Below are 27,235 nucleotides of genomic sequence, written 5' to 3' on the forward strand. Positions count from 1 at the left end.
GATCACCTTCAGCCCATCCTCCCAGAGGGTGCCCCCTTCTCAGGCTGCCCCCTTCCCCTCTTCCTCTCGTGCCCTCCCAGGTGTGCACACCTGCCCCCCACACCCTACTGCTGCCCTGTTGAGAAAGATGACATCCAGCCCCACGTCTGCCCCCAGAATCCTCTCCCTGGTTTTGGATCCAAGGGTCCCTACGACTGCCTACGGCATATCACATTCAGCTCTTCAGCACCTTCCCAGTGACGGGAAGTGGAGAAAGGAGAAGCTGTGATCATCCAAGGGGGCGGGAGTGCTCAGAGTGTGGGGTCAGTCGCAACCTGGGCCGTGGTCTCTTTTCTGAAGAGCCCCAATATCAATGGCAAGTTTCCAGGAACCACAGAAAGGGTATTATTTGAAGCAATCTCCAACCCCATCCCACACCCACACAGGCACAGGATGGAAGAGGCTTGGCTGGCAGAGGTTCAGAGTGGACCACAAGCTCACTGAGACTGTAAATACTGAATCACAAGCTCAGAGAACTGAATGAAGATTCACGAGAAACCCCTGAGCCCTTGCTGGGCAGACCTCCTGTGAGGAATGGTGGTCAGTCCCAGGCTCCAGATCTGGAAAAAGAATTGACAGACTCTGGACAGCATGTTCTGCTCCAAGAGGAAAAGACCTGAAAATGCCAGAGCTGTCAGAAGAAATCTAGGGCCTAATCTGCAAGAAAGGGGACCCGCATCTGTGAAGGCAGATCTGAGAAGAATGAGCAGAAGCTCCAAGGGACCAGGGCTGGCTTGATGCAAACAGAACTGTCTATGAAAAACTGCCCCATAACAGAGGTCCTATAAAGGAGAAGGAGCCCCCAAACAGCTACCTTCCCCCAGTTCTTAGCCCCCGGGCTCTAAGTGAGTCTGACCCTATCCTGGAGTGGAGCCCAGGACCTAGTAAGCCCCAGGGATGGGCTGGGATGGGCACCGGTCTAGGACCAGTAGAGGAGACTGGCTTCCCCACCCCTAGAGACCCAGATTTGCTGCTGCTTCATCCTGGCAACAAAGGAGCCTGGGGGCAAGTCACCCCGGGAAAGCAGAGCCAAGAGAGAGACCAGGCAGAAGGCCTAGAGTCCTGGATGGTGCCAGCAGCCATCCTTATTCCTGCTGGGGTGGCCTTACGTGCATCTATGGTGGACACAGCCCACGTAGCCATGAACGCGCTTCATCTGGGGCAGGATCCAAGCCTGGGGGAGACCCAGGGCTGCTGGGTCTGACGTTCTGCCCATCAGGAGGGCTGGCTGGGCACACGTGCCAATGTGGGGCCCCGTCCCACCCATCATCTTGCACCCATGCCTCTCGGTCCTGAGAGCAGGCCCTGCAGGGGGATGGACAAGTGGACCTATTTGCATCCCCTCCCAGGAGCTCACCTGTCAAACAGTGGCTTCTCCCCACAGTCGAAGGAATCCTGCAGGTCCCTCACCAGGTTGGCCTGGCCGGGCATGCGGAAGAGGCCCTCCTCGGTGAGGCCGCGCTCCCGGATGAAGTCGACGCACTGCTCCACCAGCAGGGGCGCCAGGCGCGGGCCATACTTCCGCTCATGGTGGACCGTGTCCTCCAGGCGCTGCCCAAAGATCCCTGGGCACAGAGAGGAGCTGGTCACACCCTCAGCTATTGGGCTTGGTGGGTGGGGGAGGGCACTGCGGACAATGGAGGGCAGGGGTGCTGTCAGGGCCAAGGGGGGCTCCCCCCTGAGGGAGAAACTGGGAGGGTTCGCCCCAGGCATCTGGGACAGGGGCAGGAGGGCACAGCAGGCAGCAGCCTGCTCGGTCCTGTGGAGCTTGTCCAAGCCTGAGGAAACTTTATGGGGCCCTCGGGGAACATGTAGCATGCATTTTATTGTTTGGTGTGTTTACACAACACGAACCTCCAAACAGAAGTGGCTTGCATTTAAAAGTCCAAGGCTATGTCCACTGAAAGACACATCCTAGAATGTTCGGCAGCACTCCCTACAATCCCTCCCAATGAGAAAGCACCTAATGCCCATGAGCAGCAGGGTGAGGGGGGTTGTCATGGTGAGAACAGATGGGCACAGCTCAAGCGACAAGACCAACGACATAGGATGTGAAAACAGAATCGGGACTCAACATAATCGCTGATCATTAGGGACACACCAATCACAACCACAATGAGATACCATGTCACACCCACTAGGAGGGCTACTATCCCCCAAACAGAAAACAAAAGTGTGGTGAGGATGGAAGAAATGGGAACCCTTGCGCCTTGTTGATGGGAATGTAAGACGGTGCAGCTGCTGTAGGAGACAGCATGCAGGCTCCTCGAAAACTTTACGACAGAATTATATGACCCAGCAATTCCACTTCTGGACAGAAACCCAAAAGAATCGACAGCACAAATCTGAGTAGATGCACACACATCCATGTTCACAGCATATTAGTCACAATACCCAAATGGTGGAAGCAACCCAAGTGTCCATCAATGGCTAGATGGATTAAAAAATGTGATGTATACATACAATGGAATATTATTCATCCATAAAAAAGGAAATTCTGACACAAGCTACAAAATGGATGAACCTTGACGATATTATGCCAAGTGAAATATGCAAGTCACTAAAAGATAAATACTGTATGATTCCCCTTTAGTAGACACCCAGAATAATCAAATTCATAGAAACAGAAAGAAGGACGGTAGTCACGGGGGGCTGGATGAAAATGGGATGGAGAGTTAAATGGGTTCAGAACTTGTTTAACAAGATGAAAAGAGCTCTGGAGATGTGCAGTGGTGGTGACTGCACATGACAAATGTACTTAATGCTATCGAGTTGCATGGTATTTGCTTTTTTTGTTTGTTTTGCTTTTTAGGGCCACTCGTGGCATATGGAAGTTCCCAGGCTAGGGGTCGAATCAGAGCTACACCACAGCCACAGCAACTTGGGGTCTGAGCCCCGTGTGCAACCTACACCGCAGCTCAAGACAATGCCGGATCCTCAACCCACTGAGCAAGGCCAGGGATCGAACCCACAACCTCATGGTTCCTAGTCGGATTTCTTTCCACTGTACCATGATGGAACTCCAAACTGCATGCTATTAATTGCTAAGTGAATTAACCACTTAAACTGGTTAACTTTATGTCAGACCTATCTTACCAAAATTTTAGAAAATGAACGAAAACTATAATTGAAGGAGAAGCCACACCCAGAATACATACTGTGAGACTCCATTTATGTAAAGTGCAAAACCAGCTCAGCACTTGCTTACCTTGGTGGGTCAGTGACTGGAAGGAGCCTGAGGGGGTAGGATTCTGTACCCAGGCACTGCTTACTCAGTTCTGTTCACTTTGAGAAAAATCACTAAACTGTGCACTTATGATTTGTACACCTTTCTGTATGCTATATTTCAATAACATTTGCAAAAAATGCCAGGAAGCAAAAGATCCAAAATATTTAATACAGGACAAGAAAGCAAATGAGGGATAGAGGGAAAGAGGAAGAAGGTAGAGGAACTTTTTTTTTTCTCTTTTTACAGCTACACCTGTGACATACCGATGTTCCTAGGCTAGGGGTCAAATTGGAGCTGCAGCTGGGACAGCTGGATCCAAGCTACATCTGTGACCTCGGCTGCAGCTTAAGGCAAAGCTGAATCCTTAACCCACTGAGCAAGGCTAGGGATTGAACCCACATCCTCAGGGAGACAATGTCAGGTCCTTAACCCATTGGGGCACAACAGGAACTCCTAGAGGAACTTGTGACTAAGAAAACCTGTGACAACTATAACACACACCTGGGCAAAGAGGTTCCTGGAAGCCCAGATGAAAAACAAAAGCAGTTGAGATCCGTGAAGTTCCCTATCTCACAGTGAGAGTGAAGGAGAGAGACTTCTCCCAGCCCTAAGCCCTATGAGGAACTTTGGAAGGCCTGGCATTTCCATCTCCCTGAGCCCAGTGCAGAGACCTTCCCCACAGGGTGGCTGTGGGGTGTGCCAGGGCATGACATCAAAGCTCCATCCTGTCCGGGCAGTTCTGGTCTCCCAGAGGGACACAGCCCAGGCAGCTGACTACCTGAGACCTGAGTGGTGAGCCAGCCAGGTGAGAGACGATGGCAGGACAATGGGTACCTACTTAGCTACCCACTCATGATGGCTATTTTGAAATAAGATACATCAGTCCCTGAGACAGTGCCTAGCATAGAGCAGGACTCGTAAATGTCCCATCTTGTTCTGCTCAACCCAAAGTATACAAAACCTGGGGGATGAGGCTTCTTCCTTCTAGAAAGCATGCCCGCGTGGAAGACACCCAGTGACGCCATGTACACTTCAGAGAGAAGTGCATGTATGCCCATGTGTGTGGGGGTACATGCATACACATGCATGTGGACTTGTGTGTGCATGCATACACATGTGCATGAGGAAAGGGTACTGAAGTGGCCAGGACACAGCGCCTGTGCTGCCAGGTGCTGTTCTAAGCACTTTGCATGTATCAACACACTTAGCCTTGAGCACAGCTAGATCACTGAAGGAAGGAATATTACCATCATCACCATTTCCCATTTTCCAGATGAACAAGCTGACAGGCACTGGGCTTAAGAATGTGCCCATGTTCACTCAGCACATGGCACGGTCAAGGTGAAAACCCAGGCAGTCTGGCTTTGGGTCCAGAGAATGTTTGAGGCCACACTTCTGCTCTCCACCCAACCTGGAACACGGATACCTGTGTCACACTATTCACCACCAGTCTTGCTTCCCAGCTCTCTCCCATCTTTATTCACCAACAGCTCTCAAAGATGTGGTCATTTGGGTAACAGGCAGAGTAAGCAGAGGCTAGAATACTGACAAGAAGGGAAAAACTGTCCGTCTCCTGGGACTTAGTAGGAGACCCCACCTGCTCCTGCCCACAAGGGTGGGGCCTGATGGGTCAGTCAAGAGCCTTGAGCACAAGGGCTAACGATGCTGAAAGACTGGTATCAGAGCTGCCTCAGGCAGAAGGAGCCTGCCCCAGGAGCCACCAAGGCCCACCACTAACAGTGTCCTGGCCTATCTGCCCAGCCGAAGAGTGCCGGGGCTGGCCTGGGGTCACGTAGCCACTACTGCTTCTTACCTCACCCAGGGCTCAATCATTTATGCCCAATATTGAGCCATATGAGTATATGATACTATGTTTACCTCGTATGATGTTTGAACGTTTTTTGTGGGTTTTTCTTGGCCATGCCTTTGGCATGCAGAATTTCCCAGGCCAGGGATCAAACCCACACCACAGCAGTGACCCAAGGCACAGCAGTGACAACACCAGATTCTTAACCCACTGAGCCACCAGAGAACTCCATTAAAGATGTCATATGTCCGAAGAGAAAATTTTGAAAGTGGCTAGGGAAAAGCAACAAACAATATACAAAGGAACACCAATAAGGTTATCGGCTAACTTTTCAGCATAAACACTGCAGGCCACAACAGAGTGGCACAATATACTTAAAGTGATGAAAGGACAAAACTTCCAACCAAGAATACCCTACCAGCTAGGCTCTCATTCAGATTTGAAGGAGAAAACTAAAGTTTTACAGATAAGCAAAAGCTAAGAGAATTCAGCACCACTAAATGAGCTTTAAAACAAATATGAAAGTAATTTCTCTAGGTGGGAAAGAAAAGGCCACCACTAGAAACAAGAAAATTACAAATGAGAAGGCTCACTGGTCATAGCAAATATATAGGGAAGGTAGGAGATCATGCACACACAAATATAGTACCAAACCCAGCAATCATGAGAAAAGGAGGGTACAAAATTCAGTATACTGGAGATGCATCTGCAATTAAGAGATCAGCAACTTAAACCTATCTTGTGTATGTGTGTTTGTGTATGAGTATGTGTGTGTGTTTTAATTCTCTATCAAAAGCTCATGGTTAACCACAAACCAAACATCTACAACAGATACACATACAAATAAGAAAAAGCAATCCAAACACAATACTAAGAAAGTATTGTAAATGGACTATCTTCTCCAACCAAAAGACACAGACTGGCTGAATGGATACAAAAACAATACCCATATATATGTTATCCACAAAAGACCCACTTCAATTCTAGGGACATATACAGATTGAAAGTGAGAGGATGGAATAAGATATTCTGTGTGAACAGAAATCAAAAGAAAGCTGGAGTATCAATACTCATATCAGACAAAATAGATTTTATTTTTGGTTTGTTTGGTTGGTTTTGTCTTTTTAGGGCTTCACCCATGGCATATGGAAATTCCCAGGCTAGGTGTTGAATCAGAGCTACAGCTACCAGCCTATGCCACAGCTATAGTAACGCAGGATCTGAGCTGAGTCTTCCACCTACACTACAGGTCATGGCAACACTGGATCCTTAACCCAATGAGTGAGTCAGGAATCAGACTCATGTCCTCAAGGATCCTGCTGTGGCTCACCAGTAATGAACCTGGTTAGGATCCATGAGGACGTGGGTTTAATTCCTGGCCTCGCTCACTGGGTTAAGTATCCGGTGTTGCCGTGACCTGCAGTGTAGGCTGCAGACTCAGCTCAGATCCTACATTACTGTGACTGTGGTGTAGGCTGGCAGCTGTAGCTCTGATTCAACCCCTAGCCTAGGAACTTCCACATACCTTAGGTACAACTCTCGAAAGACAAAAAATAGATTTAAAAAATAATAAAGACAGTTACAAGAGATGAAGGACATTACATAATGATCAAAGGATCAATCCAAGAAGAAGATTTAACAACTGTAAATATATATGCACCCAACATAGAAGTACTTCAATATATAAGGCAACTGCTAACAGCCTTAAAAGGAGAAATCAACAATAACACAATAATAGTGGGGGACTTTAACACCCCATTTACAGCAATGGACAGATCATCCAGATAGAAAATCAACAAGAAGGAGTTCCTGTTGTGGCGCAGTGGTTAACAAATCCGACTAGGAACCATGAGATTGCGGGTTCAATCCCTGCCCTTGCTCAGTGGGTTAACGATCCGGCATTGCCATGAGCTGTGGTGTAGGTTGCAGACGCAGCTCGGATCCGCGTTGCTGTGGCTCTGGCGCAGGCCGGTGGCTACAGCTCCGATTCAACCCCTAGCCTGGGAACCTCCATATGCCGCGGGAGAGGCCCAAGAAATAGCAACAACAACAACAACAACAAAGACAAAAAGACCAAAAAAAAAAAAAAGAAAAAGAAAAAAGAAAATCAACAAGAAAACACAGCTCTTAAATGATACATTGGACCAGATGAACTTAATAGATATTCATAGACTATTCCATCCCAAAGCAGCAGAATACACATTCTTCTCAAGTGAACATGGAACAATCTCTAGGATAGACCACATTCTGGGCCACAAATCAAGCCTTAGTAAACTTAAGAAAATTGAAATCATTATCAAGCAGTTTTTCTGACCACAATGTGATAAGACTAGAAATCAATAAGGAAAAAAAAAAAAAACTGCAAACATGTGGCGATAAAACAATTTGCTACTAAATAACCGATGGATCATGAAGAAATCAAAGAGGAAACTGAAAAATACCTAGAGACAAATGACAATGAAGACACAACAACCTAAAGCCTATGGGATGCAGCAAAAGCAGTTCTAAGAGGGAAGTTTATAGCAGTACATGACTACCTCAGGAAACAAGAAAAATCTCAAACTACTTAATCTTACACCTAAAGCAAGTAGAGAAAGGAGAACAAACAAAACCCCTAGTGAGTAGAAGGAAAGAAATCATAAAGATCAGAGCAGAAATAAAAGAAACAAATAAAACAATAGAAAAGATCAGTGAAACTAAAAACCAGTTCTTTGAAAAGATCAACAAAATTGATCAACCCTTAGCTAGACTTATCAAGTAAAAAAGGAAAGGGCTCAATCAATAAAATTAGGAATGAAAAAGGACATCAATGGACATTAAAGAAATACAAAGGATCATAAGAGACTACTACAAGCAACTATATGCCAATAAAATGGACAATCTAGGAAGAAATCAATAAATCCTTAGAAAGGTACATTCTTTCAAGACTGAACCAGAAAGAAACAGAAAAGATGAATGGACCAATCACAAGTACTGAAAATGAAACTGTGCTTAAAAAACTTTCAACAAAGTTCAGGACTGTGGCTTCACAGAATTCTATCAAACATTTAGAGAAGAGTTAACACACATCCTTTTGAAACTCTTCCAAAAACTGCAGAGGAAGGAACACTCCCAAACTCATTCTGAGGCCACCATCAACCTGATTCCAAAACCAAATATACCATAAAAAAAGAAAATTACAGGCCAGTATCACTGATGAACATAGATGCAAAAATCCTCAACAAAATACTAGCAAACCGAATACAGCAAGACATTAAAAGGATCATGATACACTATGATCAAGTGGGATTTATTCCAGCGATGCAAGGATTTTTCAATACTCACAAATCAATCAGTATGATATACCACATTAACAAATTAAAGAATAAAAACCATATGATCACATCAGTAGAGGCAGAAAAAGCTTTTGACAAAATCCAACACCCATTTCTGATAAAAACGATCCAGAAAGTGGGCATAGAGGGAACCTACCTCAACATAATAAAGGCCATATATGACAAACCCACAGCGAACACCATTCTCAATGGTGAAAAGCTGAAAGAATTCCCACTGAGATCAGGAACAAGACAAGGATGTCCACTCTCGCCACCACTATTCAACATAGTTTTCAAAGTCCTAGCCACAGCAATCAGAAAAGTAAGAGAGATAAAAGGCATCCTATTTGGAAAGGAAGAAGTAAAACTATCACTATTTGCAGATCACATGATACTATACCTAGAGAATCCTAAAGACTCGACCAGAAAACTGTTAGAGCTCATCCATGAATTTGGCAAAGTGACAGGATGAAAAATTAATACATAGAAATTGATGGCATTTCCATATACTAAACAATGAAAGATCAGAAAGAGAAATTAGGGAAGCAATCCCGTTTACCACCACATCCAAAAGAATAAAATACCTAGGAGTAAATCTACCTAAAGAGACAAAAGACCTGTACTCTGAAAACTAGAAGATGCTGATGAAAGAAATCAAAGACGACACAAATAGATGGAAAGATATACCATGATCGTGGATTGGAAGAGTTAATATTATCAAAATTCAATGCACTCCCTATCAAATTACCAAGGACATTTTTCACAGGACTCAAACAAAAGATTCTAAAGTTTGTTTGGAAGCAAAAAAGACCCAGAACAGCCAAAGATATCCTGAAAAAGAAAAGTGGAACTGGAGGAATCAGGCTCCCTGACTTCAGACTATACTACGAAGTTACAGTCATCAAAACTGTATGGTACTGTCACAAAGACAGAAATATAGATCATGGAACAGGATAGAAAGCCCAGAATTAAACCCACACACCTATAGTCAACTAATCTATGACAAAAGAAGCAAGAATATACAATGGAGAAAAGACAGCCTGTTCAATAAGTGGTGCAGGGAAAACTGGACAGCCACATGTAAAAGAATGAAATTAGAACACTCCCTTACACCATACACAAAAATAAACTCGAAATGGATTAATGACCTAGATATAAGACCAGACACTCTAAAACTCTTAGAGGAAAACATAGGCCAAACACTCTCTGACATAAACAACAGCAACATCTTCTCAGAGTCACCTTAGAGTAATGACAGTAAAAACAAAAATAAACAAATGGGACCTAATTAAACTGAAAAGTTTCTGCACAGCAAAGGAAACTCTAAACAAAACGAAAAGACAACCTACAGAATGGGAGAAAATATTTGCAAATGAATCAACTGACAAGGGATTAATCTCCAAAATTTATAAACACCTTCTGCAGCTCAATACCAAAAAAAATGAAAAACCGCATCAAAAAATGGGCAGAAGATCTAAACAGACAATTCTCCAAAGAAGACATACAGACGGCCAAAAAACACATGAAAAGATGTTCAACATCACTCATTATTAGCAAAATGCAAATCAAAACACTATGAGGTACCTACCACCTTACACCAGCCAGAATGGACATCATCCAAAAGTCTACAAACAATAAATGCTGGAGAGGGTGTGGAGAAAAAGAACCCTATTACACTGTTGGTGGGATTGTAAATTGGTACAACTATGGAAAACAGTATGGCGATTCCTCAGAAAACTAAACATAGAACTACCATTTGATCCAGCAATCCCACTCCTGGGCATCTACCCAGAGAAAACCATTGACTCAAAAAGACACATGTACTCCAATGTTCATTGCAGCACTATTTGCAAAAGCCAAGACATGGAAACAACCTAAATGTCCATCAACAGAGGAGTGGATCAAGAAGATGTGGTACATACACACAATGGAGTATTACTCAGCCATTAAAAGGAACCGGCATTTTTAGCAACATGGATGGACCTAGAAATTATCATGCTGAGTGAAGTCAGTCAGGCAATGAGACACCAACATGAAATGCTTTCACTGATAAAAGCATTTGAATCTGAAAAAAGGACACAATGCACTTCTTTGCAGAACAGATACTGACACACAGACTTTGAAAAACTTATAGTTTCCAATGGAGACAGTTCATGGGGTTGGGGGGGGATACCCTGGGGTTGTGGGATGGAAATTCTATAAAACTGGATTGTGATGATCATTGTACTACTATAAATGTAATAAATTCGTTAAGTAATTTAAAAAACCTAAAAAAATGGAACAAAAGATTTATGTTTTGCATCTTCTATTTTTTTTTTTTTGGCCACACCCACAGCATGCAAAAGTTCCCAGGCCAGGGACTGAACCTGTGAGCATTTTTTAATTAGTTATCTAGGGCCTGTTGTAGTGCAGTGGAAACGAATCTGACTAGGAATCATGAGGTTGCAGGTTCGATCCCTGGCCTCACTCAGTGGATTAAGGATCCGGTGTTGCTGTGAGCTGTGGAGTAGGTTGCAGACGCGGCTCGGATCTGGTGTGGCTGTGGCATAGGCTTGCACCTGTAACTCTGATTCAGTTGCTAACCTGGGAACTTCCTTATGCTGCAGGCATGGCCCTAAAAAGAAAAAAAAAAAATTAACTATTTAAATAAAGAGATTCATAAAGATATGGATTCCCAGCTTCTCTTAAGGAGTTCCTGCTGTGGCATAGGACACAGGTTTGATCCACGGCCTGGCACAGTGAGTTAAAGATCTGACGTTGCCGCAGCTACAGTACAGGTTGCAACTGTAGCTTGGGTGGGAACTCCACATGCCATAGGGCAGCCAAGAAAGAAAAAAAAGGAAAAAAAAAAAAAAGGAATCCACAGAAGATATGGTGGCCCCAGGCCTGAATTTCCAAATGGTAGCATCAGTAGAGTTCAGCGCCATCTGTGCACTTTTGATAGCCCTGGCATTTGTTAATTGCCACAGTCCTCACTATTCCCTACTGCTTGCACTTAGTCCACATTTCACTCATGTGGCTTTGCCAGGTACTCACATCTTTTGCTTTGACCTCAAAGGTACAGACCTCCCCCAAGGGCACTGGGTCAGGAAGATGTAGGAAAGGGGCCCTGACCCACAGACAGTAGAAGTGGGAAGAAGCCAAGACTGGCATGACCAGAGGAATCTGCCAGGACCTCAAATGAGCAGGCAGAAAACATATGGGGGAAACTGCCCATGAATAGAGGGTCCTCGAGTAGCGCAGGAGCCAACCTGGCATTGTATCCTCGGCACCTCCCTTTTGCCTCCCTCCCTACTCAGGCACCCATACTTGTCCCTTTCACTTCCTGTCCCTTTCACTTCCGCTTTACTCACCCTGCAAGTGTCCTGAATACGCCTGTCTGCTGTCCTGCTGCCAGCCCGTGCACAGGTCTCGTCGGTCTGTGCAAAATTCTTATTAGCCCTAGGGAACAGCTCAGATATCCCCTCCTACGTGAGCCGTCGCAGAGTCTCTTTCAGCATGACTACTCTCCCTGGCCCTCTATCTGTACATCTCTCTCTTACTCACCTGAAACACCTCCCTCTCCCCAGCCTGGAGCTGGGCTGGGAGCTGAGGTCAAGGGGTGCTGAGCAAAGGAGGATGAACACACAGTCCAGGACAGTCTATGGTCCTGAGTTCATGCCCTCAGCTCACAGGTGATTGAAGGCTACAGTCAGAGGAGACACTAAGGAAAGGAATTCGAAAATTCTCACTAGACGTCCATGAAGCTTGGGTAATTCCATCCAGCCTCCTCCTGGCTCCAGCCCTTCTTGCTCTCCCACTTCCTGCCCCGAGGATATCTACAGTCTGTCTGTCCATCCACCTTCCCATCACTCTTGCATTTGTGTGTGTCCCCCCTCCCCGCACCGTTCTAGGTCTTAGAGGGTCTCAGAGGTGCTCAGAGGGCTAGAAATATGTAAATCCCACCATGGGCTCCTCTGCTGAAAACCCCTTGCTGCCTCCCTCCTCCCCACGCAGGACAGAGCCCAAAACTGGCAGGTAGGAGGGCAAAGCCCTGCCCCTCCTCTCTCTACCAGCTTCTGGGGTACAGAGCCTGCACCAGGCAGAGGGCAGCTGCTTCGCCGCCAGACCTGCTGTTCATGCCTGTGGTCAGGCAGCTCCCATGTCTCTCAAGGGCCCTCCCAACCTCGGCTCAACCACTGCCTCCCCTGTGAAGCCTTCCAGACCACTCACCCAGCCCCAGGGACAGAGCAGTGAGAGAGCCAGAGGCCCCAGGCGCTTCTAAACAGAGGTGATTTAGAGGAGAGATGATGTCGGAACTGGGGTCTAAGAATGAGCAGGAGAGCATCAGGTGGGGGGCTGGGGAGGCGGGCGCAGGAGCAGAAAGCCCAAGGCAGACTTGGGCTGGGGGCTCTGACGAGGACCTCCAAGGGGTGGGAGAGCAAGGTTGAAGAGGCTGGGAACACGGCACCCCCTGCCCTGACAAGGCCATGGGCCCTGGTGAGCACAGACCCTGTGCATGCCTCCTGGGTTCTGGGAAATGACAAGACCATCCCAGAGGCCCTCTAAGCGCTGAGCCTTGCAAGAGCTGCTGGGTTAGGAATGGAGGTGGAACTACAGGCAGCAGGTGAAGGTCAAGACCACAGAGACAAAGATTCTGAGCCTGCACCTGGCACTGGTCTGGGGCACACCCTGGCTAAGCCACTGCGGAGCAGAGTGGCTCCCTTTCCTGGGCCTGTTTCTCCATCTATAAAATGGGAATGACGACACTCATCTTCAGGGGCTGCCCTCGAGTCCCTGCCCCCAGGCACCCCAGGGCCTGGGACTGATACCACATTCCCAACAACGCTGCATGGAGCCTTACACCAGACCTCATTCAGGCTTCAGGTGCAAGCTATTCCCTCACCACCTTCTGAAAGGAGAGACTCTGGGAGCCTCATGGGAAAGCCTCATTCCAGCTCAGCCCCCAGGGCTTTCCCCCCAGCTTCCTCCTGCTGCAGGCACCTGTACTCAGGCTTGCCAGGGTCTCTCAGGCAGAGTCTGGCAGGGCCTGGAATGGCCACAATCAACTTCCTCGGTCCTCCTGGCACATCTCAGAGGGGGAGTCTTGCCAAGAACCAGTTCCAATAGATCTGTCAGATCCCTGGAAACCAAGCCAGTGTGTGGGTTCCTCGAGGTCCCAGCCCACGTTCTTCACAAAGCACCGACTCTGCCTGGATGAACCTGCTGACGGACTCAGAACTGCTCCCTGGCAAGGCTTGTCCCTCATTCCCCGAACCCTATGCAAGGGCAGGAAGGCCCAGGCCCAGCATTCAGCTGACTCAGGTCTCTATCCTGGGTGACCCTGGGCACTGTTCTCAACCCCTCTGAGCCTCGGTCTCGGCCACTTCACGGGGCTGTGAGCAGACACGGAGAGCCTATATTATCCCACACACAGAAGCAGGTGCTTGATATATGTGGCTTTCCTGTGACCTGGGAGGGCCGGCCCAGGGCGGGGTGGGCTCTGCCTGACCCCAAGGCCCAGCAGGAAAGGGAGGCAGCTGGGATTCCCTTTTGAAGCTGATCCCTGAGTGGTGACCTCACACCAGCTAATATTAGGGCTCTCTCCAGTTGGGGGAGGGGCACATAGAGAAGAGACACTAAGGAAAATAATTCTTAAACCCTCTCCAGAGATTCACAAACCTTTCCTGTGGCCTACGCCCCTCTCCAGGATACTTGCCACCCTCCCTGCATCCACTCCGAGGCTTGCAAATCCACTTCCCTTCACTCCCACACTTGTGCCCAAGGGCACCACTCTCTTGTAGGTACTACAGAGCCTCATTGCTGCCCCAGCCTCAACAACCAACAGGCTAAAATCAGCCCAGGGGAGAGAAATACAGCAAGAGGCAAATATCTTGGCAGGGGTGGGGATGTGTTCAGCCCGGGGTGATCCGGTCCCTAGGGCATAAATGACCCCTACTCTTCTGCTCTTAGCCAGCCCCATGCCCAGGTACAGGGGCCTTCGTGAGGCCTTGAGAGGCAAACATGGGCTGAGCACTGGCCTGAAGTCGGTAGCTCAGAGCTGGCATCCTGCCTGGTCCCCTCAGTTGTAGTGGAGGGGGGGAGAGATTCTTTGCCAAGTCCCTGCGCCCGTGAAAGCTAAGTTCTTTATCTCTGCACTCGGGATGCCCATCCCCCCCCGCCCCCCATCCCCGGGCGGGAGGTAGGACTTGGCGTCCTGGCTCTGCCCCTTGCCCGCAACACGCGCGTTTGCGTTCCTAACCCGGCAACGGGTCCCGCGGCTGCCCCCGCCCCGAACAGCCCTCACTCCCCCACCCGGGGAGCGCCCCGCGACGCGCGGGCGCAGCGCTGTCCTCGCCCCGCGCCGGGCCCGGGACGCCGCTTCCGCGCGGATTCGCCGAGTGCCCGCACCCCCTCCAGCGCTACCTGGGGCAGCGGGCGCGCAGCAGGCGGGCAGGCGGCAGGGCGGCCGCGGGCAGGCGCGGCACCCGGAGAAGGCCCGCGCGGCCGGCATCAGGCCCATGTCGCGCCCGGGCGCGGCGGCGCAGCGGCGGCAGGAATGCCCGGCACGCGCGCAGGTAGCGTCTTGCCCGCCGCCCGCCCGCCCGCCGGGGGCCCGGACCCTGGAGCGAGGGAGGGAGGGCCCGGGACCTGCGAGTTCCTGAAATGCTGCTCCTGGAGTCGGGCCCCGTAGCGCTCCCGTTCAGACCTCTGACCCTCTTCTTCCTAAAGCTCCAGGTTACAGGCACCAGAGGAATTTTCGCAACTCCCGAAGATCCGCCCCTTCTTCCTCGTCAAGGACTGGCTTTAGGAGCTTCCGCTCCCCGCAAAATGGGAGGCAGCTGTTCCAGGTGGAAGCAGAGGCGGCTCAAGGAGATCAGGTGATTGGGTTTGGGTCAAGTAGCCAGGAGAATGCTGAGCCCCATCTACAGCTGGGCTGTGGGCTACGCGGCTTTCACGGCTCCAGCCCAATGCCCTGCCAGGGGCCAGCGCCCCAATGCCATGGAAGGTGCTTAAGATTTAACATACATGTCTTGCACAGCCCTGGGCGGTACAGTATTAATGTCCCCATCTTACAGATGAGGCAGCTGAAGTTCAGAGAAGTTATGCTGTTTTCTTAAGATCACGCAACTAGTAAGTGACAGATCTTCAGTTGAAACCTAAATTATCTTTCTGCAAAGCTTATGTTCTCAGAGTAAGATTCTGTCCTGGTGAAAAAAGCCTACAATCTCACACTTTCAGAGCTAGCAAAGTGTGAAGACCAAGACAGGTGCATGGCCTCAGGCATCACCAGGAGGGCAGGTGGTCAGAGAAGCAAAGCTAGGGCCTCCATGCAGTATGAGGATGGAGGTCCCAGGGGCCTGTGGACAGAATTCTGTGAGAAGGGCTAAGGGAAGCCTGGGGCTGGAAAGGGTGGGGGACTCCTCTGAAAGCCAAGTGGGTAGGGCAGGGTTGCTTTTCTTTCTTTCTTTCTTTCTTTCTTTCTTTCTTTCTTTTCTTTCTCTAAGAGAGGCCTGTACTAGAGTGAGGCCAGTGACTTTTGCAGTACAGGTGCAAGATGAAAGGGGGTGCCAACAATTTCAGTAATCAGGAGATATTTTTGCGATATTTTTAAAAATACAACTTAATGCCAAAAAGTCCACAGTGAACAAAATAACACAATTTTAAATAAAGACAGACTCCAACCCTGCACTTGCACAGAGAGGGGGGCCTTGTTTGCCTCACCCTAATCCCACCCACGGACCCTGTCTTTATTTAAATTTTTGATGTTTTGTTTATCATGGATGTGGTAGGCTAGATAATGCCCCCGCCCCCAACAGCCATGTCCTAATCCTTAGAACCAGTGACTATGTCACCTTCCCTAGCAAACAGGATGCTGCAGATGTGATTAAATTGAGGATGGAGAGATTATACTAGATTATCCCTAATGGGCCTTAAAAAAATGGAGGCAGAGGGAGATTTCAAAGAAGCGGAGGTGATCTCAGGAGGAAAGCAGAAACTGGAGTGATGAGGCCACAATCCAAGAATGTGCGCAGCTTCTAGAAGGTGGAAGAGGCAAAGAATGCATTCTCCCCCGGAGCCCTCAAGGAACCAGCCATGGTGACCCAACCGTTTCAGTATCTTCAATATCGTAAAAACTCAGTGCTGACTCACACCTTCTAGGGCTGTGAGCAAATACATTTGTGTTGTTTTAAGCTGCTAAATTCATGACAGTTTGTTAGAGCAGCAATAGGAAACTAACACAACGGATTTTTCTGCATTAATTTTCATTTTTAACAAATTACAATAAAATATTCATCTTGATCACTAAGTGAGTTTTTGCTTTTGGGGTTTTTGTTTGTTTTTTGCCTTTAGGGCCGCACCTGTGGCATATGCAATCAGATCGTAGCTACAGCTGCGGGCCTACGCCAAGCCACAGCCACGCAAGATCTGAGTCACATCTGCGATCGACGCTGCACCTTCTTGCAATGCCAGATCCTTAACCCACAAGCGAGGCCAGGCATCAAACACAAGTCCTCATGGATACTACTCGGGTTCATCACCACTGAGCCACAACGGGAACTCCTGATCACTGAGGTTTTTTGGTGCCCTCTTAAATATTGTGCCCCAGGCTAGTAAGGCTCCCTAATCCAGGCCCTGACGCTAGTGTAGGGGTGGGGGCTGAAGGCCTTCCAAGTGCTGGGAATGTGAGGAGGCCCTCAGAGTTCTCCCCTCTCAGAGTTCAGGAAAACATGAAGGTGGGAAGGGTAGTTTATGGTGCCAGGGGGCCATATGTCAAGGAATACCCCTGTCCTAACCCTTCTGGAAAAGCTTGGGGCTCCCACAGCCTCCAGTCCCCCGGGGTCTGGTCCTACTCTGTCCATGTTAAAGAGAAAGTTCCAAAGGTTCAGTGGAAGCCCCTACTACTCCAGGGGAGGGGGCCCTACCAGGCAGACAGACAGCTCTGATAGGGACTTGTTTTCTCCTTTCCAAGTCTCCTTTTCCTACCTGTGTGATAAACAGAGTGGGACTGGCCAATCTCTAGGGAATCCATTCATCCTCCCTCTAGATGTCCCAGACTGATGGAAGTCTGCAGCTGCCTCCCATTTAGAAGGCTCTGGACTCTGACAGGCACTGCCACAATAAACTCTAGGTTAAATCTTAGCCAGGTCAACACCCACGCCACCTTGTGGGGGGTCTTTTTAGCCATGAGCCCTGGGGGGGGGGATGCAAAGATAGTCATGAAACTTTACTCTTGGGCCAGGGCCAGGAGCTGAGAGGTTGAGAGGTCTGTCCCCTCATGTGAACACCTAGTGACAGGTGATGTTTTAGGCTGGGGTGGCTCTCATTTCTGAGCTGGGTCCAGGACCTTGGGGGCTTTCTCTGTCCTCAGTCTTGCCTTCCTCCCATTGTCTTCCCATTACTATTAAGACAATGCAGATCCAGAGGCTATGGTGCCTGGCAACTGAGCATCCTTGGATGAGCTCACCCTGGAGGCAGGCTGTCCCTGCTCCCAATCTTGCTGTGTGCTATTAGGCAAGTTGTTGAACCTCTCTGTCCCTCCCTACAATATAATTTTGCTACAGCAAACCCTTGTTAAGAGTAGCACATGAGATCCCTTCCTCCTTCCTCAGACTGATGTGGAGGACTGAGGCTGTCTGGGAAGAAGCCGAGAGCCAGAGGACTACCCGGAGGGCTCCCGGCATCCTTTTCTCCAGAACTGGCATCCAGGGAGTTCCCACTATGGCTCAGAGGTTCATGAACCCAACTAGTATCCATGAGGACACAGGTTCAATCCCTGGCTTTGCTCAGTGGGTTAAGGATCCAGTGTTGCTGTGAGCTGTGGTATATAGGTCACAGAAGCAGCTTGGATCTGGAGTGGCTGTGGCTGTGGCTGGCAGCTGTAGCTCCAATTCGACCCCTAGCCTGGGAACTTTCATATGCCATGGGTATGGCCCTAAAAAGCCAAAAAAAAAAAAAAAATTAGAAGAAGAAGAAGAAGAACTGGCATCCAGCCCCAGGGCTCTGAGCTCCAGCCTACGACGTGGGTCAGAATGCTGGCTTCTTGCTTCCTCCTTTGGGAGCTAGACAAACGACTTGAGCCTCCCTGCTGCTCAGTCTCCTCATCTGTTTTAAAGGGCGATTATAAGCATCAACCAGGGCGCAGAGCCCCCCAAAGGACATGCTGAATAAACATTAACTCCTTTGGAGAATGACTGCATTGATCCGCTCTCTCCTTTTGTGGCTGGGGTTCTCTGGGACATCAGGCAGTGTCACTGGCACTCACTGTCCACTGGCCTCATTTTAGCTCTTTTCCCACCCTGGGATCTGAGCATTTAGCACACCTGGGAAGCCAGGCAGGCCGAACTGTGGGGGCATCTCTACCCCAGCTGCTGGGAGGGAAGGCTGACTTAGCGATTAAGCAAAAAACAAACAAAAACAACAAAAAGAGAGGCAAAAGGCAGTTGGTTGAGCAGTTAGCATCCTGAGTTTCACAGGAAGCGGTGGAGAGCAACCCCCTGTAAATGACCCTCGCTGGCTTGCCAGGATCTCCCAAAATAAGGCAGCTGCTCCTCTGCCTCTGTTCTGGTAAACGGCCCTGGGCTCCCCGGTCTCCCGTTAGTGGGGTCTGTGGCTGGCGGCTACTTCCCCTGCCCGGGGATCCAAGCTCACAGGCTCCTCTGACTGCAGGGGAGAACCCTGAGGACTGCAGGGTAAGGAGGCCCAGGGTGCTGGGAACCAACCGCTATACCCAGAAGAGGACAGATCTGGCCTCTGTGAGCTTGGGGCTGGCTGGGCTCCAAGGCCTGTATGAGCAATTCCTCCTCGCCTGGATGTGGACCTTCGGGGCCCAACAGGATGGGCCCAGGGTACCAGAATCAGGTTCAAGTCCCCCTTCTGTGGGCTCAGTGACTGGACCCCAGGTCAGCGACAGTCCTCTCTTTCCCCCTTTGGAAAGGCTGCAGGGAATGGCTCAGGCCCCCTGGTTAGGTGGGTTCACAATAAGACCCTCTCTTTTTGAATCTCCCAGAGGGCTGGGATCTGGAGGAAGCAGTGCTGGGAAGATGTGGTCCATTAAGATCCACTGCCAGCCTGGGCTGGGGCCAGTGACCTTTCATCCAGAATCTGATTGTGCCTTAAGGGCTTCCTTTTGGAGATATCATTCCAGCAAAATGACCAAAGCCAGCTGGACTAACAAGGTTGCTTTGTGTCCCTCCAAGTTGTTCCGAGGTTGGATTTTCTCCATGTCAAGTGTCCTGCCCTGTTTGTCCCCCCTTCCTCCCCACCATGGTTTCTGGGGAAGCTAGGGTGGGACTGTCAATGTGGGTAGGGTGGTCAGGGGAAAGTCTCCAGAGGCCATAAGAGCCACCCACACATCAGGTGGGGCTGGCATGGGCAGCCAGGCTCGATGGCCCACGCAGGCCTGTTGCCCCTAAAGTTCCTCCCCAGGACAGAGCTGTCACTCTGGGAGGGACACTGTTCCAAGGCCAGGCTCCTGACCCCAGGACTGTTGCTCTGTGCCACTGCCTGTAAAGTTGGGACGAAAAGCTTCTGGGCTTTGCTCGACCATGCCTGCTGGGTGGGTAGGAGAGTCACCATGATACTAGTTACTGAACGCTAACCTCGGCCCCCAGACTCCTGCATCCAACTGTCCACTCAGTATGCCCGCTGGCTTAATGACTGGCAGGCATCTCAAACTCATATGTGCCCACACTCCTATGTGCCCTCTGGTCTTGCTGCAGCATCACAAACTGCCCTGGGCTGAGTCTTCCTCTCTTGCTTAATGACAATTCTGTCTTTCCAGTCGGTCAGTCAGACCCCTGGGAGTCCACCCGCACAGCTGTCTTTCTCTCACACCCACAGCCAGGAGATCCTGTAGGTCCTAGTTTCAAACTAGATTTGGAATCTGCCCGCTTTCATCACCACCCACCACAGTGTAAGTGCTCTCATCTCTTGCCCAATTACAACAAAGAGGTCCCCCTGCTTCCCCTTGTCCCTCTGCCACCAGCAGTCAGAGTGGTCCTTTTAACTATCTATCAGATCACAGATCGCATCCTTCCTCTTCCATCAGGCTCCTCTGCATCTGACCCTATTCCTCATCCCCTCTGGCCCACCTGCCTCTTCTCTGGTTCAAGACTACGCTTTTGCCAGAGGTGCTGCCTGGGTGTGGCACACTTCCACCTGACCCCCTGCTGGCTTAGGTTCTCACCTTATTCAAGACTCTGTTTGGGGTCACTCTCTCATTGGGCCTGCCCTCACCTCTGTATTTGAAATGGCTCTATTTTTTTTCTTATTTTTCAGAAGGCACTCCCTACCTTCTAAAACAGCAGTTCTCAAAACATAGGCCCCAGACCAGCAGCATCACCTAGAAACTTGTGAGAAACAAAATTCTAGTGAGCTGAGAACTCTGGGGTGGATCTAGCAGTCTCTCTTTACAGGCCTTCCTCTGGGTGGTTCTGATGACAGCAAGTATGCCATGCCACGTGATGCACTGTCCTTGTTACTGTCTGTCCTGGGGAGTAGAATGGAAGCTCCATCTGATCGCTGCCATGTGCCCTGCCTGCATGTTGGGCGACACTCTGGGGTAAATGAATGGAACTGTTTAGTGCTGAGAGTGCTGAGTGCTTTGCATCCATTTTCTCTTAAGTCTTACCACAATCCTGCAAACAAAATATTCACATTCCCATTTTGCCAAAAAGGACACAGAGAGGGTAAACGGGCATGCCTAGGATCATACAGCAAGCAAGGGGTAGAACCAGGTCACATGAGACTAGAGCCTGATCCTGAAACCTGTGCTCACTTTGTCTCCTCTAATACTTCAACACAACTGGTTTTGCCAAGCACCTTCCTACACTCTCTCTAGATAACCACGCAAGGCAAAAACTCGCCCATGTGCTCCCACCAGATACCAGAAGATAAGCTGTGTCTCCTTTCTTTCCCCTTTCAGAGAGAGGTGGCCAGGACGTGCTGCCCAACAAGTCCTCCCAGGGGCTGTGTTTCTGGAGCTGAGCATGGAAGTCCAGAGATCCCCTGGGGAGTGGGGTTCTTCTCACAATATCAAGCCTTCTGATGCATGAACATGGGATGTCTTTCCATTTATTTAGGTCTTTAATTTCTTTCAACAATGTTTTGTCATTTTCAGAGTAAAAAGTTTTGTTCTTCTTTTGTTAAACGTATTCCTAAGTATTTTGTTCTGTTGGAAGCTATTATAGATGAAGTTTTCTTAATTTCACTTTCAGCTTGCTTAGTGCTACTCTATAGAGATACAACTGATTTCTATATACTGACCTTGTATCTTGTAATCTTGCTGGATTTTTTTAATTAGATCTGATAGATTTCTAGTGGATTTATAAGATTTTCTGTATACAAGATCATGTCATTTGCAAATAGATTACTTGTTTCTTACTTTCCAATCTGGATGCATTTTACTTCATTTTCTTGCCTAATTGCTCTGGCTAGAATGTCTAGTACAATGTTGAATAGAAATGGTGAGAGTGAGAATCCTTGTCTTGTTCCTGAAAAGCATCCAGTCTTTCTCCATTAAGCATGATATTATCTGCACATTTTTGAAGATGCCCTTGAGCAGGTCAAGAAAATTCCTTTCTATCTCTAGACTGTTGAGTGTTTTTATCATGAAAGGGTGCTAGATTTTATCAAATGCTTTTTCTGAATTGATTGAGATGATCATGTGGGGGTTTTTTTGTCCTTTTTTCCTGTTGATGTATTGCATTAATTGATTTTTGGGTGTTAAGGCACCCTTGCATTCCTAGGATAAACCTCCCTTGGTCATGGTGTATAATCCTTTTATAAATTGCTGGATTCAATTTGTTAATAGTTTGTTGGGGAATTTGGCATCTATATACAGCAATTCTTCTCTCCCTCACCTGCAACAACAGCATTGCTGTTTGTCTCTCAACTTAAAAAAGTAAACTCTCTTTACCTGACCACCCCCTCTCCAGCTACTGTCCCATTTCTTTCCCTTTAGAGCAAACCTCTTAAAAGAGTTGGCTATGCTCACACTCCAATTGCCCTCCTCTTATCCTTTCTCATACCTGCTATTGCCAGGCCTCACTCCCAGGACTCCACCCAAACTACCCTTGTCCAAGCCACCAATGGATTGTGCCCACCACCCATCCTCTCCTGGATGATCTATTGGCAGTGCATAGATACTTCTTCCTCAGATGTTCTCCTTCACTTGGCTCAGGGACCCCACTTGCTCCTGGCTCTCCTCAGCCCCCTGTGCTGGCTCCATCTCTGCTCCCTGACTTCCTACCTGGGAGCAGCTCTGGGCTCAGCCTAGGTCCTCCGCTGTCCCCACACTTGCTCTGCGGTGTCTCATCCAGCTGCATGGCCTCAAACCCCATCCGTGTGTCAGTGGCCTCCAAATTCTCTGTCCAACTCAGTTCCTCTCCTGCTCTCTAGACTTAAATGTCAAACTGCCTACTTATATCTAGACTTGAGCCTCTAAGAAGTATCCCAGACTAAGCCCCAAAGTGAACACTCCATCTTCCTTCCTTTCTTCCTTCCACTTCCTGTGTTCTTTCTCATCTCTGTTAATGGCTAATCCATCCTTCTACATGGCTTAGATCAAAACTCTCGGAATCACCCTTGAGTTCTCTCATTTCTTACACCTTTTACTCATTCCAGTAGGGGAAATACTATTGGGTGCACCTCCAAAATATATCAAGAACTCAATTTCTCCTCATCACCAATGCCCTCCTGGGCCAAGATGCCATCATAAGCTCTTAACTGGTCTTCTTGCTTCTTTCATCCATTCTCAGGCAGCTGCCATGGAGATCCTGTTGGAACCTGAGTCCGGCTTGGCCACTGCTCTGTTCAAGACCCATGAATGGTACCACCTTGCTCAGAGGAAAAGCCAGAGTCATCACTGTGACAAGGCCCTCCACCCCCTTACCGCCTCTCTCCCCTTCACAGACTCTGCCCCAGGTACACCAGCCTCATTGCTGCTCTTCCAACACAGACACATCCAAACTCTCTGACCAGGTATATATGCAACTCACGCTTTCATTTCCTTGACTCAAATGTTGCTAAACCCCGACCCCACATCACTGCCGTCTGCCTTCCCACCTCTTCTGCCTCCACGGCTCCCTCCACCTTCTAACCTTCACTGGGCTTATCTTGTTTGCTGTCTGTCTTCTTTACTAAAATGCACACTCCAAGAGGGAAGATCCAAGAGGGCATCTGTCCTACTCACTGCTGTGTCTCTAGAACACTTCCTTGAGGGAATGACTGACTGATTGACTGAATGACTGAATGTCCAGACAAGAGGCACTCCATCAGGGCCACCCCTGGGCAGGCCAGTGGTTGTAACCAGCTCCCCTGACCCACTAGTTGGCCCTGTTTTCTCTGTGGGCTGGTCAGGCTCTGCCCTGACTGCAGCAGGCACGCTGCCCACTGTGCCTGTCAGAGGTGGCCACTCTCTGCCAGAACAAACACGCTTGAAAGGGCTCACAGGCTCCGTTATTAAACAGTGAAAGAAGGGCTGATCCTCTAAGCCTCCTTTCTAGGGGAACCCAGCTAATAACAGCTTTGCCAGGAAACCTGCAGAGGCTGATGGAGCCCCCCCACCAGTGCCCACACTTGCCCAGACACGTCTGCCACCACTAACCCCTGGGATTTCTGCGTTTCCTCTATGCTTCTTGTAGAAAGGAGGTTAGCGCCTTTGATGGCGGTTCCTGTTTTAATTCTTGTGAATTCTTCAGCACATAGTGCACAGCCTGAGAGGTCTGATGCACAGTGGGGTAGGGGGGCCAGGGGAGGGCACGAATCTGGGTTCTATGTGGGATTCTGCAAATGGTCCTCATTCTAGGCAAGCATAGAGAGAGACAAAGAGACAGAGTCAGGCACGCGTATGGGTCAGAAGGCCAGCACACTGAGCGCAGGCAGACCACACGTGACGTGACAGTGCCCTGGATACTGGGACAAAGCCCAGCCTTTGAGGTCAGAACATCCACCTCGGTTTCTCAGCTCTGCTCCTGCCTAGCTGGGCCATCCTGGGCAAATGACTTAGCCTCTTTGATCTTTAGTTTCTCTTTCTTTATTTAGTTTTTGACTTTTTCATATAGTGAAATATGCAGATATTCAGAAAGTATTTAAAGCACATATGTACAGAGATGTACAATATTATAAAACGCACACCTGTGTAACTAGACCTGCAATCCTGACTTTTATGGCATCCACTTCTTTGCTTTTCTTTATGATTTTGCTGCCTAATTATTTGCCCATAAATAATACAGTTTCCCTCTGCCCTATTTTCAACTTTATGTAAATGGAACCACAGCATGTTCTTGAGTTCCTGCAGTCTCACAGTATGTTTCTCTGATTCATGAAAGAATGTTGCTGGGTGCAGCATGTAGTTCATTCATTTTCACTGCTGGGGAGTTTTCTGCTGTTAAGGTGAATCATATTTATTTCTCACTGTATTGCTAAACACTTGGTGCTTTATGTAACTCATATAAAGGGTCTCTCTCTACTCAAGGTCACGGCAATGTTCTCCTTTTCCAGGTGCTCAAAGGTGCCACCTGTCATAAAGCCAAGTCCTGCTACCTGGGCGTCAGCCTCTGGGCTCTATTTTTTTTTTTTAATTTATTTTTTGTCTTTTTGCTGTTTCTTGGGCCGCTCCCGCGGCATATGGAGGTTCCCAGGCTAGGGGTCCAATCAGAACTGTAGCCCCCGGCCTACGCCAGAGCCACAGCAACGCGGGATCCGGGCCGCATCTGCAACCTACATCAGAGCTCACGGCAACGCCGGATCCTTAACCCACTGAGCAAGGGCAGGGACCGAACCCGCAACCTCATGGTTCCTAGTCGGATTCATTAACCACTGCGCCACGACGGGAACTCCTGGGCTCTATTTTGTTCTACTTGCTCACGGTCAACCACCTCACACCAAAGGAAGCTGTGGAGGCTGCAGAAGTTCCTGGGGGCTTGGATCTGCCCAAGCCATTAAGCTGGGGCTGGGGGTCAAAGGCACTGCGACTACCAGGGGGCAGGGAGGCTAACAGTGTAGGGCTATTTTTTGAAAGTGTGGGGCCAAAGGAAGCTTCTGCCTCTGCCTGGACAGTGCGTCACTCAAACACTGAAACATGGAGAGACAGGACGTCTGTGGCTTGTGTGGTCAGAACATGGCCAGCCCGAAGCCCCCATGTCCATGCTGGTGGAAGGGGGGCAGGGGTTGCTGGCTCCAGCACAGCTGGCATAATGATCCCTTCTAAAAGCCCTTTTCATAGGGACACCAATCTACAGAGGTGGCCACTGCACAGCTGGGCATTGTCCTTCCATTGCTCCTGTACCCCATGTCCAGACCATCAGCAAACCCCATGGTTCCACCTTCATAAGGCATCTCAGCTGACCCCTCTTCCTGCCTCCTCCACTCCCTGGCCCGCTCAGGCCCTGCACTCCTGTCTGATGACTGTCCCACCTGTAGTGGCTGCTTTTGTCTCCCTATGGCCCACCACCACACGGCAGCCAGAGAGCGCTTTTTAAAAATAAAAGTCAAATTTGTGTCTGTCTCCCGCTCATCCTGAGCCCTCCCTGGTGCCTCATCAATTCATAACATAATCTGAAATCCCCACCATGTCCCCGAGGCCTCAGACCCTCCTGAAGTCCTCGTGTTCCCTTGGCCCATTCCCACCCCAGGGCCTTTGCACTCACTGCTCCCTCTGCCCTCATGCTCTTACCCCACATCCCCTGGTGCTCCTGGCGACTTTGTTAAGTTGGTTTAATGGACAACACCTAACACAACGTCCCCTCTGTCTTCCCACTTGGCTCTGCTTTGCTCCCTGGGTTTCTCGCTACTGGACGTCACGTGTCACCTTTACTTGCCTGTTGTCAGTCTCCCCTAGGACCAGGGCGGGTGGGGGGGAAGTGCGGAGGGCAGAGAATTCTCTATTTGCTTTACCACTGAATTCCTGGTGCCTAGAACACTACTCAGTACATTTTAGGCACCCAAAGAAAGTGTAGAATAGAGAAGGTGAGCAAATGGCAACCCTTGTTTTCAGGTCAGGGACACGGCAGGTTCTGTGGGCCATGGAGGCGCCACAAGCCACACAGAGGGAAGGACATGGTCCCTAGCCATCCCCTAGGACCTCTCGAGGGGCCACTTCTGGCCTCTAAGTGCAGACTGCTTCATACACCCCGCATGTGTCTGGACACAGGGAGGCAAGCACACATAAGCCACAGACTCACTGGTCAAAGGATGGCACATTTTTGAAAAGTGGGCAGCTCTCCCCTGCCAGGACCTGCTTGGTCCACCGAGGGGTGACTCCTGAGGGCTGGTGGCAGAAGAGGATGACACTGCCCATCTGCCATAGGAAGCCTGGGACTCCGCCAGCAGGTCGTGAGTGAGGGGGTCTTGCAGGCTCGGGGCAGGGTGGAGGGGCATGATTACCTGGAGGCAAGGGTTCTAGAGGGTGAGCATGCGAGCTACGGGCAGTACCTCCGCCAAGCGGGGCCCAGATGACCCGGCGGATGGCCTGCACCCAGTCCTCCATGTCCCGCTGGGAGCTGGCCATGAGCAGGAGCGCCTCGGGGTTGGCTGGCACCTTCTCCCGCTCCCCGGCACCACCTGCAAGACAGGGAGAACAGACTTACTCCAGGGACCCCAGTGGACACAGGGCACGTCCCCCACAGCACGCTCTCCAGCCCCTAAACCGCTGGCCTCTGTTCCCTGGGTGTGTGAGAAGGCTGCTTCTCCAAACCATCAGCAACAGCTGTGCTTTTCGGCTCTATATTTGCAGCCCATGCCTTTCACACCTCACACATTTGTCTCTGGGGCCTTCGCAGGGTTTCTTTTCCCTCTTAGTCTCCTTATTTTTCTGTATCAAATCGGAACTCACTAAAGCACGCAGATCTGATGCCAGCTCAG

At 49.4% G+C, this 27,235-nt stretch overlaps 1 protein-coding gene across 10 annotated transcripts in view; it reads right to left on the reverse strand.

The window, feature by feature from the left end:
• Positions 1–27,235, reverse strand: part of ARHGAP22 (Rho GTPase activating protein 22) — a 217,856-nt gene that overhangs the window by 12,548 nt on the left and 178,073 nt on the right. For 6 of the 10 annotated variants that reach the window (XM_021073072.1, XM_021073078.1, XM_021073073.1 and 3 more), the window contains 2 exons: positions 26,759–26,935; positions 1,397–1,604 (listed from right to left, as the gene is read on the reverse strand). In XM_021073072.1, coding sequence (XP_020928731.1) covers positions 1,397–1,604; positions 26,759–26,935 — 385 coding nt within the window. The remainder of the gene's footprint in view (positions 1–1,396; positions 1,605–26,758; positions 26,936–27,235) is intronic. The other 4 variants (XM_021073075.1, XM_021073076.1, XM_021073082.1 and 1 more) reach the window with 2 other exon arrangements.

This window comes from Sus scrofa, chromosome 14 (genome assembly GCF_000003025.6).
Source record: "Sus scrofa isolate TJ Tabasco breed Duroc chromosome 14, Sscrofa11.1, whole genome shotgun sequence".
Classification (NCBI taxonomy): Eukaryota; Metazoa; Chordata; class Mammalia; order Artiodactyla; family Suidae; genus Sus; species Sus scrofa.